The 14,574-nt window shown below is 43.4% G+C and overlaps 1 protein-coding gene across 1 annotated transcript; it reads left to right on the forward strand.

Annotated features, from left to right (window-relative positions):
• The first annotated feature begins 3,146 nt into the window (after positions 1 to 3,146).
• RPLP2 (ribosomal protein lateral stalk subunit P2) lies at positions 3,147 to 9,592 on the forward strand. The gene is made up of 5 exons (XM_061564494.1): positions 3,147 to 3,258; positions 6,309 to 6,432; positions 7,387 to 7,435; positions 8,668 to 8,766; positions 9,457 to 9,592. The coding sequence occupies exons 2-5, from the start codon at positions 6,310 to 6,312 to the stop codon at positions 9,534 to 9,536; spliced, it is 351 nt and encodes a 116-aa protein (XP_061420478.1). The 5' UTR covers positions 3,147 to 3,258; position 6,309; the 3' UTR covers positions 9,537 to 9,592.
• Positions 9,593 to 14,574: the final 4,982 nt, after the last annotated feature.

Raw genomic sequence — 14,574 nt, forward strand, 5'->3', positions numbered from 1 at the left:
TACGATGTTCATTGACATGCTTTGAATACCCGTTCACATTTGTGGAAGTGTTACCTCAAGGATGGCTCTAAATGCATAAATATCTAGTATAAAATAAGTGAGGCCCTCAAAGAATGGCAGGATTCCAAAGCCAATCAAACATTGTGAGGCTAAATATATTTTGACAATCGTATTGGGCCTTATTATATAGATTGTTTTTTTCAATGCTCTTCCATAATTAAAATGCTATGATTTAATAATGTATAATGCGTCATCTGCAATAATGTGGGGCAGTTTTGATTTTAAGCTTTCGTGACCGCAGGAATCCATACTCTTTGGGTCTTTCGGTAAAGTCACGTAGGTCGAAAAATAATAGATCACGACGTTTCGGACGCAACACAAGCGTCCGTCATCAGTTTTCGCCTGGTGACGGACGCTTATGTTGCATCCGAAACGTATTTTTAGGATTATTTCACCATTAAAGTACTTGGATAAAATCCTAGCACAGCTTATGCATCTTCTGGACCAATCTTGTTCGAGCATCATTTGTTTTCTGCGAATGAGCAGTTTTGACTGAGTCTCGTCGGCAGGGTAGCTCGTTACATACTGCATGTTAACCTGACGTTACCGGAAAGAGCTGCATTTTTTTGTTTAGTTGGTCCTTCCCCCACCTCCCGTTCAGCGCGGTTGGCTATGTACGGTATGAAATAAGTTCAACATATTGAAGAGCACTCCACAAACATCATGTTGCCTATTCATCACGGTACGTAAACTTTGTAGAAAGTATGTTGCTGTCTTGGCTAATTACGAGTACTAAATTATTGGGACAAAAGTATAATTTTTGGTCAACCAAAATTTGAGCCTCCTGGACCAATGATTCCCAACAAGTAATTGCGTAAGCAGGTTTCCATTCTCTTTTGAGTCTCAGCAGTGTGGCCTGTTCAAATAAATGCTGTTGACGTCACGGACTCAAAGCAGTCCCAACTTTGCTTGCGTAAACAAATGCTGGTATTAGAAAAACACTGGTCCAGAAAAGCCCGAGGCTACATTTCCGTGTTAAAAAGTTTTATGGCAAAGAAAACCCACGATTTTATGTAAGATATAACCATAGACCGAGTTTGACTTTTATATTTGGGGGGGGGGGTCGCTTTGTCCCTCACATTTAGAACCACGGGTGCATATAATTAGATGTATTGTTTATCTTAATTGTAAACTACTGAAGATAATTAAATAAAGGTTCCAGTTTGGGCACGGGGAAGGAGCTACGCCCACCACCCCCCAAACTCCGACAATGGATATAACCCAGATTTTGTTAAGACAAATATTACACCACGTTTTGTACAACACACTCGTCTAAGTTACCTTTTAAGGTTGAACAGTGTCATACAGCAGAAATAATTTGTATTTACGTTTTCTTTATTAATATGCTGCTTCCAATAGTCTCGTGGTGGGTGCACATCTCGTTCATAAATGGAAAATTAGAGACAAGCCTTCTTGGTTCTTTCGGTAAAGTCACGTAGAAGGGAAATAATAAAATAAAACAATAAAATACAATTCTCACGACGTTTCGGCCACAACGCAAGCAGCCGTCCTTAGGTGAAGAACATTCAGACGTTGTCTTTTCGACAGACCTGTTCTTCACCTGAGGACGGCTGCTTGCGTTGTGGGCGAAACGTCGTGAGAATTGTATTTGATTATGTTTTACTTTTATTATTTCCCTTCTACGTGACTTTACCGAAAGAACCAAGAAAATGAATCCCTGCAGTCACGAAAGCTTTAAATCGAAAATTAGAGACAAGCCATTGAGCGATTGGCCATGCAGCCCAAACGATGAATCATTGTAAACCAATGTAATCCGCGCTCCTTCAATGGAAGCAGGAATAGCAAGACTACACGAGCTTTCTCCTGAATCCGTCTTGGAGCTATCAGAACTCGATATAGGAATTTAGCTCTTAAACATTGCCGTACGCAATAGCACATAATATTGGGCACCTTTAATGTGAAGGAGGATAACGATATCCGCAAGCGTCATCACCATCATAATAATGTATTTAATTTATATTATGTGCCCAAAACGTAACGTGCCATCAATATTCTCCTGGAGATGTGTGAAAAATACTGGACATCTGTAAAAAGAAATGCTTCATAGCTAATTGGATTCCTCCCGTTTAAATGGATTTTCTGATTCTGATTGGAGTTTTCAGCTGAGGGAACCCCCAAAGTGGCCTCTTTCCACTTAGGGGGGGGTCCCACTCGAGTGCCACGGTGGTGAGATGTAACACCATCGTCCTGTGTGGAGGAGGAGCTCGTGGGTTCAATCCCGACCCTGACGCCTCCTGTATATTTGGAGTTTGCGTCTCTCTCTCCGCGTGGTCGCGTGGGGTTTTTCTCTGGGCCCTCTGGTTTTTCCCTCCAACATTTAGAAACATCCGTTTCGAGTATTTGGCTACTATACATTTCCACATGATGAGTCACTTCGTTGTGCTATCATGCGTGGCCAGGTTGCTTCCAATTAAGAACTGCATAGCTTGGTGGGCCTTAACTGGTCAATTTTAAAAAAGGTTCAAATAACTTTCCACGATGCCCCCCCCCCCGCCCCGAGTGGCAAGCTGCCACTAAGGGGACCCATACGCTTAGGTTTTTTCGGTAAAGTCACGTAGGTAAAAAATTTAATTAAAATTAATAAAAGTAATAATAGAAATAAAATAATAAATCACGACGTTTCGGAGGCAACACAAGTCTCCGTCATCAGGTGGGACCGTCACAGCTAGCTTTTCTGTATCAAGTGGAGGCAAAAATTCCAAGATACAAGTTCTTAAATACAAGTTTTGCCAATTGTATATTTGACCCCCTAGTGCAGGGGTCGGCAACCTATGGCTCCGGAGCCGCATGCGGCTCTTTACGGGCTGCTTCTTGACGATATGTACGTATGTACAGTATGTACTCAGATGCATTGCGGCTCTTGAAATACTGAATTTTGTACCGAATTGGAAAGAAATAGCTCTTCTTGTTATTTTGGTTGCCGACCCCTGCCCTAGTGGCAGCTTGCCAACTCGGGGGTCACCTCGTGGCAAGCTGCCCCTCCCCCTGTCGGCGCGTCTGATTGGCGCGTGGCACAGCCACGTGCTCGGCTTTCCCACCAATGGCGAGCGGCGCCGGGGGTGGGGGGGGGGTGAAGGGCCTGGGGGGGTCGCCGCGCCTCTTCCTGTGACCGGCAAAGCGAGCGGCATCAGCGACCCTCAAAGCGCGCACGACGTTTCGCGTCCTCTAGGACTTAAAGTGAGTCGTTGTGCACCCAGGGACAGCCACCCAGACGACGGCTGTCAACCTGTTTGTGGGGAGAGGGAATTAAGCCGGATGGTCGGAGTTGCTGGTGTGGAGAGAAGGGGGGATGTTGGTTGACGGGAGCGCGCCCGAGGCCTGCCCGCCTAGGCCGCACCGCGTGTCTTTGATCGGCTTCGCTCGTGGTCACCTCGCAGCAATTACGTTGCTGTAAATGGTAATTATAGCCCGCTAGTTTTACTTAAATAGCGTAAGTTACGGCGGAAGCCAGTGTAAAAATAAAAAAATACGTCAGTGTTTTTTTTTTTTAAGACGAGAGTTTTAAATAGTTTATTTAGCGGACTCTGGATTCCCTGAATGGGCCTTTCGGAAGGGAATTCCACACTCGTGTATTATATAAACCCTTCTTCGGAGTAGTGGTCGACACGGGTGTATTCGGAGACGTTTCTAGCAATGCCCACCCCCCCCCTCCACAGCACAACGCGTGTGCTGTGAATGATGGCCACAACCCGTGTGCTGTGGAAGGGTCGTTGCCCGATGCGTCGCCGGCTGTCTTGTGGGTTTCATTCAAGGCAGAGTTGACGATTGTCGTTGAGTTTTTGTTCACATTTAGGGTCATGCTCATTGTATTAACGAACACTTAACCGTTGTCTAAAATTGTAAAGAAATGTACAATTGGCTAAAATAATAAATGGACCTACTTTGTATGTGTTTGTGGTTGTCCTGTTTAAATCGGGTCGTAACCGCGTGCGACGCATGATGTCCGACGTTTCGGTCCCAAGTACTGAAAGCTTCCGTGCCGAAGTTACCAACTCGTACAACTCTTAAAACACATTGGAGAGCTGTTGTAAGAAAATCCCATTCAATCCCAGAAATGTTAATCGATCAATCTTATACTTAATAGCCATAACTTTAAAATACAATTAAAATATCCTAGATAATATTTGTTTTTATTCTTGATCGTAAACCTTTGTATATTTTCCCTTTAAAAGCTGCAAGTTGTGAAGAGTGTGATTGTCATTCATTCACTGGCTAAATGAAAGCAGATGGAGGGACTTGGGGTTTGACTTGGGGATATATTCGTGTAATCTTTTTAAAATGTTCTCCGTATTGCATTATAACAGTTTTTGTTACAAAAGAGGTTTATTTTTGTTAAAGAATGTGTATGTAACCGATAATTTAAAGCATGACCGTGTGTTTAAAAGTTGAACTCAAACGGATATCACACGCGAACACAAACTCTGTGAAGTAAAACAGATTCCAAACGCACTTTGTGTGACCTGCCCTCTAGGAATATTGGCCACACACAGTTGAAAGGGAGTTGGTGATACGCAATCGGAACGTTGAGGATTAAGCATTCCAAAGATGTTACTGTTCTATTTAAAATGGAAAAATCATTAGCAACTGAGTCAACAACAATTTCGTAGAAAAGCAGGCGTGGTGCTCGGAAAACTAAAATTAAATTGGGTACAAAATGTTCCCCGGATTTTTTTGAATGTGCAAATATGTAAAACGAATCCACTTGGTTGCCAATAAATTAGAAATGCACTGTTGTGGGGTGCTGTAAACATGCACGGGGTTCGAGAAAGCTGGACATGTGTGAAACAGTGTCACCCTTCACGGTGCTAATAATAGTGCCGCTTCTCCCGGTGGGGTGGTGACTTGGGAACTAACAGATATCAGAAAATGTTGACAATACGCGTTGTTGGCACGTGTCTCTTTAGTGACACTTAAAAAAATCAGTTGACAAAACATAACTGATGTGTACGATGGCAATGGTGAGGATGGTGGACCCAACGGTGTTGTATATTAAAGGGGGGCTGTACAGTAATTAGATGCGCCTCATTTTCCTTAGTTACCCCACCTTGTGTTTCATGTTGAGCATTGCACATTGTATCGATGCCTATGCATTATAATTGTCGGAAGGACATTGTTAGAATTCAAGGATAGATTGCTTTTTTTTGTACCGTCCAAAGCTGCGGTCTTTCTTGACTTGATATCATTTGTGCTCGCCACTGATGTTATCCATGGCCTACAGTCGAACTTGGGTGGCCAGATTCATGGCGCAAGTGCGCTTTCTTGAATCACATTCTGCTGCCTGTATGAAAGCTTTGCTAACAGAGTTTGCGTGGCGGTCTTGTATTGCAGTGATTACCGAACTCCAATCCTGATTACCTTACCACGGTCCACCTTTCCACATGTATCGATCTCTGTTTAAAAAAAAGGTCTTTCGTTTAACGCTACATACAACTTATTGGTTGGTAAACACATTCCATGATAAAGGTTTTTGGGTTAGATCGCGTTATTTATAAATGTGTCGCAACCCTCCACCACCCGACACGGCCAATCAGTAAAAAATGTGTCACGTTGACAAAAGACAAATCGTTCATGACTTACGCCCACCGGTGTGTTGAAGAGTGAACATCATTTACAATTTTGGAGTACGACGTTTCGCTGGCAATTACATCCAGCATCATCGGGCCATTTGCGAGAATAGTGAAGCCCTCCACCTGCTCCCGGTCTTAAATAGAGCAGCAGGGTGACGTCATTTAACCCAATCAGGTGTAATTATATAGATTAGTAATCAATCGGGTGGTGGAGGGTTGCGACACATTTATAAATAACGCGATCTACCCCAAAAACCATTATTATGAATAATATTGGTCGTGAAAGCCTACATGTAACACTGACAAACATCCCAGATGACGTGGCAGGTGCTAATATGAATCGACATCACGCGAGACACTCGTGCGAACACCAGGTCCTTCCGAATTGGAATCAGTCATCAGGTGCATGCAGCACAGAGTAACTTTATTGGCATTAGCACGGAGAAGATTGGTGAACATTGGAAAAACCGGACCGTGGTGGGGCATGAGGACTTGAGTCTGTAGTAATTTATTGATTTTGTCGATGCCGTACGCTCAACTAAAAGCGTATTTCGCTGCCATACAGCTGTGAATAGCGCACGGTGGTGTGATGTTGACAAACAGCCGCTGGTGTTGTTTCTCACAACCCCTCCCCCCCCCTTTGTTGCTGGTTTGACGCAGAATGCGTTACGTGGCCGCTTACCTGCTCGCCACACTGGGTGGCAATGAGCAACCCACTGCCAATGACATCAAAAAGATCCTCGGCAGTGTCGGCATCGAGGCCGACGACTCCAAGCTCAGCAAGGTGGGAGCCACTTGGGCTGATTTTGCCCTCTAACTAGCAGTAGCATTTCGATTTGAAGCTTTCGTGACTGCAGGGATTCATCTTCTTGGTTCTTTCGGTAAAGTCAACGTAGTTCATTCAGACGCTGTCTATCCGACAGACCCTGTTCTTCACCTGAGGGACGGCTGCTTGCGTTGTGGCCGAAACGTCGTGAGAATTGTATTATTTTATTATGTTTTGTTTTTATTATTTTATTATCTCCCTTCTGCGTGACTTTACCGAAAGAACCAAGAAGATAGCAGTAGCATTGTTTATAATTGACATCACTTTTATAGCCAAATATGTTCGTGAGAATTTTGTTGTTTTATATTTTTATTATTTTATTATTTCCCTTCTACGTGACTTTACCGAAAGAACCAAGAAGATTAATCCCTGCAGTCACGAAAGCTTTAAATCAAAATATGTTCTTGTTATCGTCGATTTGTAAAGCACTCCTGGTTATTTACGATTATTTTTTTACTGTGCGTATGGTTCAAACATCTGCCAACCCAGAAACGTTTGTTTAACAAGCGTGATTGCTGATGAGACTCAGAAGGTCAAAACCGGTGCAGAATTTGCTTGCTATGAGCAAATTTTGCTGGAAAATATTGGTCTGGACAACCGGTGCACTAAAAAATACATATTTTTTTTATATGCGAAGACCCAAAAGGGAGGTTTGGTAATATATGTTATTAACTAATTAAAGTTCAAACGTTAGTAATAGTTTTTGTTCGATAGGAAGAAAGTCTCTGAGTGGAATTGTGTGGTTGTGCCAGTGCCCACCACCTGTAAAGGTGCAGGCAATTTAAATGAAGCTCTACTGTCATTGCGGCTTTTCGAGGCCATGCGATATGACACTGCCAAGTTTATTTTGGTGATCCGAAGCACTTGCGTCATTGACTAATAAGGGGTTCTGTTTCACGTTTGGGATTGCAGGTCATCAACGAGCTGAAGGGAAAGAATGTAGAGGAAGTGATCTCTGCTGGTAAGTGCAGTCAATATGAGTCATTGGGATGTCGCAGAGGTGATCCGTATTGTATCTTGCAGACGCGGTTATGGCCTTGCATGTGTTGACATCATTTGAAGCTTCGTACAGAAACCTTATCTTGGATTTATTTTGCATATTTTATTTAGACTAACGTAGTCTACACGAACCCACGTCATTTGTATGATGCTGCATGGTCAATTAACCCCCACGACCTACATGACATGGTGAGGCCCTCATCCGGCAGTGCATTGACAAAAGTGCAATGTGCTCTATGTAAAGGTTAATTATTTTTTAAAAAAGTAAAGCATTTCATTGTTTCGATTTAAAGCTTTCGTGACTGCAGGGATTCATCTTCTTGGTACTTTCGGTAAAGTCACGTAGAATGGAAATAATAAAATAATAAAAATATAATAGAATGGAAATAATAAAAATAAAACATTATTTAATGTTTTATTTTTATTAATTTATTATTTCCATTCTACGTGACTTTACCGAAAGAACCTAGAAGACATTTCATTGTTATAACATGTATTTGAATGTGCTTTCAATGCGTGCCTACTACCAAAAATGCCCACTGAAGGGAGCAGGCACCCTAGCCTTACTCAGCAGTAGCTGGTGAAAAGGTGTAGATTTCACTGCACTTCATACACAGCCTCGTTGACATTGTCTGCTCTCAGACCTCATATCGTAAACTGTGGATAGTAAACATCCATATGACCATCATCAGCATTGTATGTGAAGTGCTTTCACGTTTTGTATCAAACCTCTGTACACAAAGGTTTTAAATTTAACATAAACCAATTTTCTATTATCACTACATACATATGCACATTATCAATTCACAATGAAATACTGCAGGTGTAGGCAGTGAGCCGTGGAGCATTGTTATTCGTGTAGGGCAGCTTTAAGTTTCTTTAAGAGGAGGCCAACATTTTTAAAGTACGCATTTTCCATGAATATGCTAAATCCCTCTTCACATGCACATTCTTTTTGTTAAGGCGCTCTTCAACCCCCAATGCAGCTTATATATAAGCTCCTAGTTTGGTAGTGTCTCATTCTTCACCTGAAGACGGCTGCTTGCGTTGTAGCCGAAACGTCGTGAGAATTGTTTTATTATGTTTTATTTTTATTATTTTATTACTTCCCTTCTACGTGACTTTACCGAAAGAAACAAGAAGAAGATTTTTAAAGTACTTTCTCAGTGCTGATGCATGGTTGTATCTGTGCAGGGTTCACCAAGATCTCGTCCGTGCCGGGCGGTGTGGCTGTGTCTGCCGGTGTGCCCGGTGGCTCAGCCGCTCCAGTCACCGCTGGGGCTCCAGCCGCTGGTCAGTCGCCACTTCCAACCTCCCTCCCGTCGGCAACACCACAAATACACAACTTTACACATTGGGGCTGCTATTGCTGTTTTTCCCTTCGACTCTCCCTAACCTGACGCGGCAGTCGCCAGAATGTTGTGGAACATCGATGTTACATGTTGGAATTGCTTTGTATGGTGAAGACGTGGTTTGTGGATGGTGGCAAGGTGCTGGAACAATTGCATTATGCATTCCAAAAAATGTGGGGTTCCTTGTGGAATCCTTCCTGGTCTTTGGTCTAGTTTTTTATTGATACATTTTCATCTCAGTACTTAGTTGTTCTCCATAGATGTCTATCACCACAGACTTGCATTGTTCACTCAAGTAAAATTCTTTAAATGTCTGACCTTCATACATGTAATTTTCAGGCTTTTGTGTTCGCGCAAGCCATAATTATGTCAGGGAGAACTATAATTAGGCTGGGCAACTGAAACTAGACATGGTTAGTATTCGCCAGTACAGATGCAGCATAAAGTAAAACAAAACTTCGGTTGAATGTTTATCCCATCCCTGAGTAATTGTAGTTTTGGTAATGCCCAGGTGGGGTTGCTAACTTACGATTTTGACCAAAGGGGATTGTGCTCAAAGCCTCTATTTTCCCGTTTATTTTTGCGTTCTAGTAAATGTGTCTAATGGATCTGTTTCCCATGTCTTGCGCAGCTGCTGAAGTGAAGAAGGAAGAAAAGAAAGAGGAGTCCGATGAATCTGAAGATGACATGGGTTTTGGGCTGTTTGACTAGATACCACGCGCATGTCTGCCACCCCGAATAACATCAAAATAAAAGTGTGAAATAAACCTTCATCGTGGTGTATAATTCTATTCAAACAATAATATGATGGAAGATTATTGTAAAACATCAACTTTCCCTGCATTATTCATGCAAGTCAAAATAACATGTGATTTTCAGTTACCGAGTCGGCAGAACAGTTTATCCACACATGAATGATCGGCATCTTCAGTTCATTTGAACACGTGTGTGATTGTCATACCAGCTTCTTAGCCATTCAGGGTTCACGTAAAGGGTTGTTGGCGTTCGCTCTCTGCGTTCGTGACATTGATAACCGTGGTGGCAACATCAACAATGTGAGTGGAGTGGCTTTTAGCCAGCCGCTTGGCACTTCGCTGCCTATTTCCTCGCCCGTGAGAGGGAGGCAACAGCTCCGTGATTACCCAAACGGTCATGGCAGCCTTGTGTAAAGCTGACCAAATGTAAACACACGGCTGATTTAAATTGTACAAAATCGGCCAAAGCCCATTTCGTATAAATGGCAGGAACAGGACCCTGCGGGGTGGGCTGGTAGGAACGAATAACCAAACAATATAAACAATGTATTATTACACTTGTTTAGTCAGGAAAGCCCCACTGTAGGTTATTGTAGGGTCCTGCCAAGTGTTTGCAGTAGGGGGCGATGTTGCTACACCTAATCGGATGATACGAAGGGAGACTTTGAGGCCTATTTCTAGGCTTTAGGCCTAGCTGTAGGCTTTAGGTCGTTGTGAGTTATTTAATTTAAATGTTTTAATTATTAATGTAAAAGCTTGAAATTTAAATGTTTCTATTTTAAAAAATCAGGGAATGTAAACATCAACTCCCTTTCACACACGCGGGGGTACGATACGAAGGGAGAGTTTCAGGCCTAGTTCTAGGCTTTAGGCCTAGCTGTAGGCTTTAGGGCGCTGTGAGTTTTTTATTTAATTTCAAAGTTTTAATTAAAAGCTATCTCAGGGAATTATAAGGGAATGTTACACGTGTTTAGCCAGGAAAGCCTCAGTTTAAATATTTTAATTAAAAGCTATCTGAGGGAATTATAAGGAAATGTTACACTTGTTTAGCCAGGATAGCGTCACTGAGTCTAAAGGTTTTTGTAGGGTCATGCCAAGTGTTTGCAGTAGGGGGCGATGTTGCTACACGGACGGACGGACAAACGGACGGACGATATAATCTATTGCTGTCTGGTCCACTTCGTTCCTACCAGTATAAACATCCATACAACCAGTGGTGTACCAATCGGCACTTTTTACTGTTTGGAAAAACATAGAGTTCCTGTACTTGGGTAAAGGACCAAAGATAGTATTTTTTCAACAAACTTGCGAGTGTGTTTTCCCTCTTATCTCTGTTCTACCTCTCATACTTCTGTTTGCCTTGGCGTCTCTTCCCTTCGGCTTAGTCTCGATCACCACACCACGTGCTCCGGTGAGTTTTGTTGTCACAGCTGCTGTGTCCTCTGCGCTCTCCCTGCCCCCGCACCACGAACTGGTGGTTACGCAACACCCCAGCTTACAGTGATACAAAATGTCCTTGTCATTCTTCCTACCACATTCTGTTGAATACAAATACTAAAAAAACAATCGGTATTCAGTTGGAGTACCCCCTCCAGTCCTGTGCTACCGGCAATCCCATTGCCACCGCCGTTCGCCTGAGAAAAACAACGCTTTGATATACGATTGGCTTGCTCCGCTGTTGCTATACACAGAAAAATGCTGTCTTGTAAAAGTGGGTGAGAGTTCATTGAGGTTTCTTTTCTCTTCGGTTCATCTTGTCGTTCATGAACAGGTATTGCTCAGGTCCTGTTTGGTAAAACTTGCTAAGATACAAAAAAAATTCGCGTTCATAATTGCGGGAAAGATGCTTACTCGTAGGCTACTTAATTCCAACAACTTGAAAAATTTCAAACATAAAATCGTTTTATCATTCGGCGTGCCTGGGCATGTTCTCCTTCACGTGAAGTCGAAACCCTGAAGCGTGAACTGTTAATCAACTTCTAGCGGACAGTAAACAAGTACTCAGGTTTTTTTCGGTAAAGTCACGTAGATAAAAAAAAATAATTAAAAATTACTAAAAGTAAAAGTTATTTCTTAATTTTGGAGCTTTCGTGACTGCAGGAATTATTCTTTGGTTTTTTCGGTAAAGTCACGTATATTATTTTATTTTTATACGTGACTTTACCGAAAAAACCAAAGAATAAAAGTTATTTTTTTTATAAAATTTCATTAAAAATTACTAAAGGTAATAGTAAATTTTTATTGCATTTTTTAGAAAATTTAATGTAAAATTACTAAAAGTAATAGTAATTTTTTATTTTATTTTTTTACCTACGTGACTTTACGGGAAAAAACCTAAGAGTATGAATTCTTGCAGTCACGAAAGCTTCAAATCTAGAAGTAAACAAGTAGTCATGGCGCCTCCTTCCCATCTGTGTCTCCATATCATAAATTGTACAAGTGTTTTTGACACATCCCTGGGCCACACTGCCTTTGGGGATGCACCTAAGCATGCAGCATTTTGACACTCAGCGTCTCGCCAACGGGTCAGACTTCAGGGGATGCCGGCTCCCTCCCCTTCGTCGATATGGGTCGTAGTTCAATGTAAAGCTATATGTTGTACTGCGTGCATTAGACATGACAAGAGGACGGCGTGTTATTTCTACACTTCTTATCAGGGTAGATTGTATATCCAGAAATGCTCCTGTAAAAGAAGAAAAAAACACTTTATCCAAAGGGTCCACAGGATAGAGCTTAATTCGAAAACTCTTTATGAAAGTCTCATGAGATGGCGTCACATTTCGTTATATAATCGTTAATTATTATTATTTTCAGCCCTTTGGCAATCGACTAAATGGATGACTCATGGACGAAGTGGCAGGACCGGTTCAATGCGTACGGGACCATCCATTGAGTACGTTCGCATGGAGGGGGGGTAACCCAAATGAGTTCGCTTGCCTTTTGGGGGTCTACTGACAATGTACGTACACATTGGAAACGGGGCGGGGGGGGGTGTAAAGCCTTGATAATAATTTGTCTACATTGGCCTTCAAATGAGTTAGATAGTCCGGCGGTGGACTATCTGTTTGCTTAAACACGTCAATATTATTAATCCTTGATCGTTTCTGCGTGGATTAAATATCGGCCGTTCTATAGGATTCGGGGGGGGGAGTTAAGTTGTGACATGTTTGCGACATACCCAATGGATGGCCCCTACCGCTGCATCACCCACGACGTTATCAAAATTTTCTTCAAACATAACGAACATTTTTACACTTAAGTAACACGGCATGCCATGTTGCCGAAGCATTTTACGTGATAAACACTTAACCACGCAGGCCTTGCGTTCTCTGATCTGCACGTGAAAATAATGTAGGCTTTAAGTCGATTTGGTCGATTTGCCTTCCTGAACATGCGTCAACTCTCACGCTCAACAAATTACAACAAATTACTCGGCGATGCTGCTGCATTGGCAGTGGCGCACAAGCAGCAGCAACAACGACAAATCAACACATGCGTGTCAATGGACGTTTCGGGCAATGGCCCTTCTTGATAGCACATAGATGATGTATGTGCTATGAATAAGGGCCGTCGTTCGAAGCGTCGCCAAGGACATATTTTATTTTGGTCGGAGACTGTGTGTCGTGTCGGTTCCATTTCAAAAGACACCTTGGGCAATTTCCCTGCGGTTTTCCCAAACCCCAAGCACGCTGCTCTCTCGCCTTATCTGAAGCCCCACAGATCACACACGCGGAGTTCCTTCCACCCACACATCGAATTTCGTTCACGATGATTCCTGCGTTTGTGTGTGGGGGGGAGGGGGGGCAGTCAAGGGATAACATCTCAATTCCTTAAAACTCGGGTTGTCGAACGACAGCTGGTAAAGCGGTAACTGCTTTTAAGAATCGATTACCGGCTCCGAAAGTCAGAAACCGGTAACCGTTTCCAGTGGAATATTTCTTTTAAAAAACGAATGCACCGTATGGAACCCATGAACCTACAAACCGCACGGTGGCCTACGGACATGTGTCCTCGTTTCTCAGTGGAAGGATAAAGGCGCGGCCCTCCAATGGCTTTCTCGCGGCACTGCTAGCGGAAGATGTCCCCCTCGAGAGTTCCAGGGGACATCTGGACTAGATTCGACCTTCCACGCTGACAAAAACGTATTGGAAGAGATGGCAGTGCCCACACTTTAACCCAGCCACGCGTGACCTCCCATCGACGACATATGCGGTGTGTTCCCAATCGCAGGACACTGCTGTTGTATGGACAGAGGCAGGGAAGGGTTTTAAAAAACTCCCCAGTGGTTCAACTCCCGTGTTGGGAGGTAGGGTAGAACTGGTGACTTCTCGATTGCAATTTCAGTGTGATGATCTTAATTTCGCAGTTAGAAAGGTACTGCCTTTATGTTTGTTGCTAGAATTTTTTTTAATGTGTGACAACCCGTTTCTTTTTTAACCGGCGTTTTATTCAGATAGGGCGAATTCAAAACACCCTGCTAATTAAAACATTCCTGCGGAGGGAGCTGGTAGGAACGTTGGGTTGCTCAGTCAATGGCCAGGGTCAACGGCGGCGTGGTGTATTCCGCAAATATGCCCGACTGTGAGCGCGGGCACAAGCCGGCGTGAGTAGGTTAAGCGTTGAGTTTTATAAGGGCACCACGGGGTGACCAGCCCCTCCCCACCCAGCCCCACCCCTCCCACCCCCCACTCAGCCCCACCCCCCACACGGTTTTTGACCCAGCCCCCCCCCACACTCCCCACCCAGCCCCTCCCCACCCTCCCCTCCCCACCCAGCCACACCCTCCCCACCCAGCCCCTCCCTGCACGATGGACGGACACAATAATCCCCTGTGGGCTGGTGTAACCAGGAGGTTTCTACCAGTACAAAGCAGTTGCTCACTACACAAGGTAATCCACCAACAACAACCCAAAAAACACTTAACACATTCGTCAATAGCAGCCTTAAAAAGAACACAGATATGTGATCGGCGACGTTTCTGGCAATGGCCCTTC

This window comes from Lethenteron reissneri, chromosome 33 (genome assembly GCF_015708825.2).
Source record: "Lethenteron reissneri isolate LAM-NWPU_2019-01 chromosome 33, ASM1570882v1, whole genome shotgun sequence".
NCBI classification, from domain to species: domain Eukaryota; kingdom Metazoa; phylum Chordata; class Hyperoartia; order Petromyzontiformes; family Petromyzontidae; genus Lethenteron; species Lethenteron reissneri.

Bases quoted from the DNA above. Each gene is read 5' to 3' on its own strand.
- RPLP2 (XM_061564494.1), top strand. From the start codon at position 6,310: ATGCGTTACGTGGCCGCTTACCTGCTCGCCACACTGGGTGGCAATGAG. The intron at 6,433-7,386 runs GTGGGAGCCACT...TTGGGATTGCAG, and splicing joins ACGACTCCAAGCTCAGCAAG to GTCATCAACGAGCTGAAGGG. The intron at 7,436-8,667 runs GTAAGTGCAGTC...GTATCTGTGCAG, and splicing joins AGAGGAAGTGATCTCTGCTG to GGTTCACCAAGATCTCGTCC.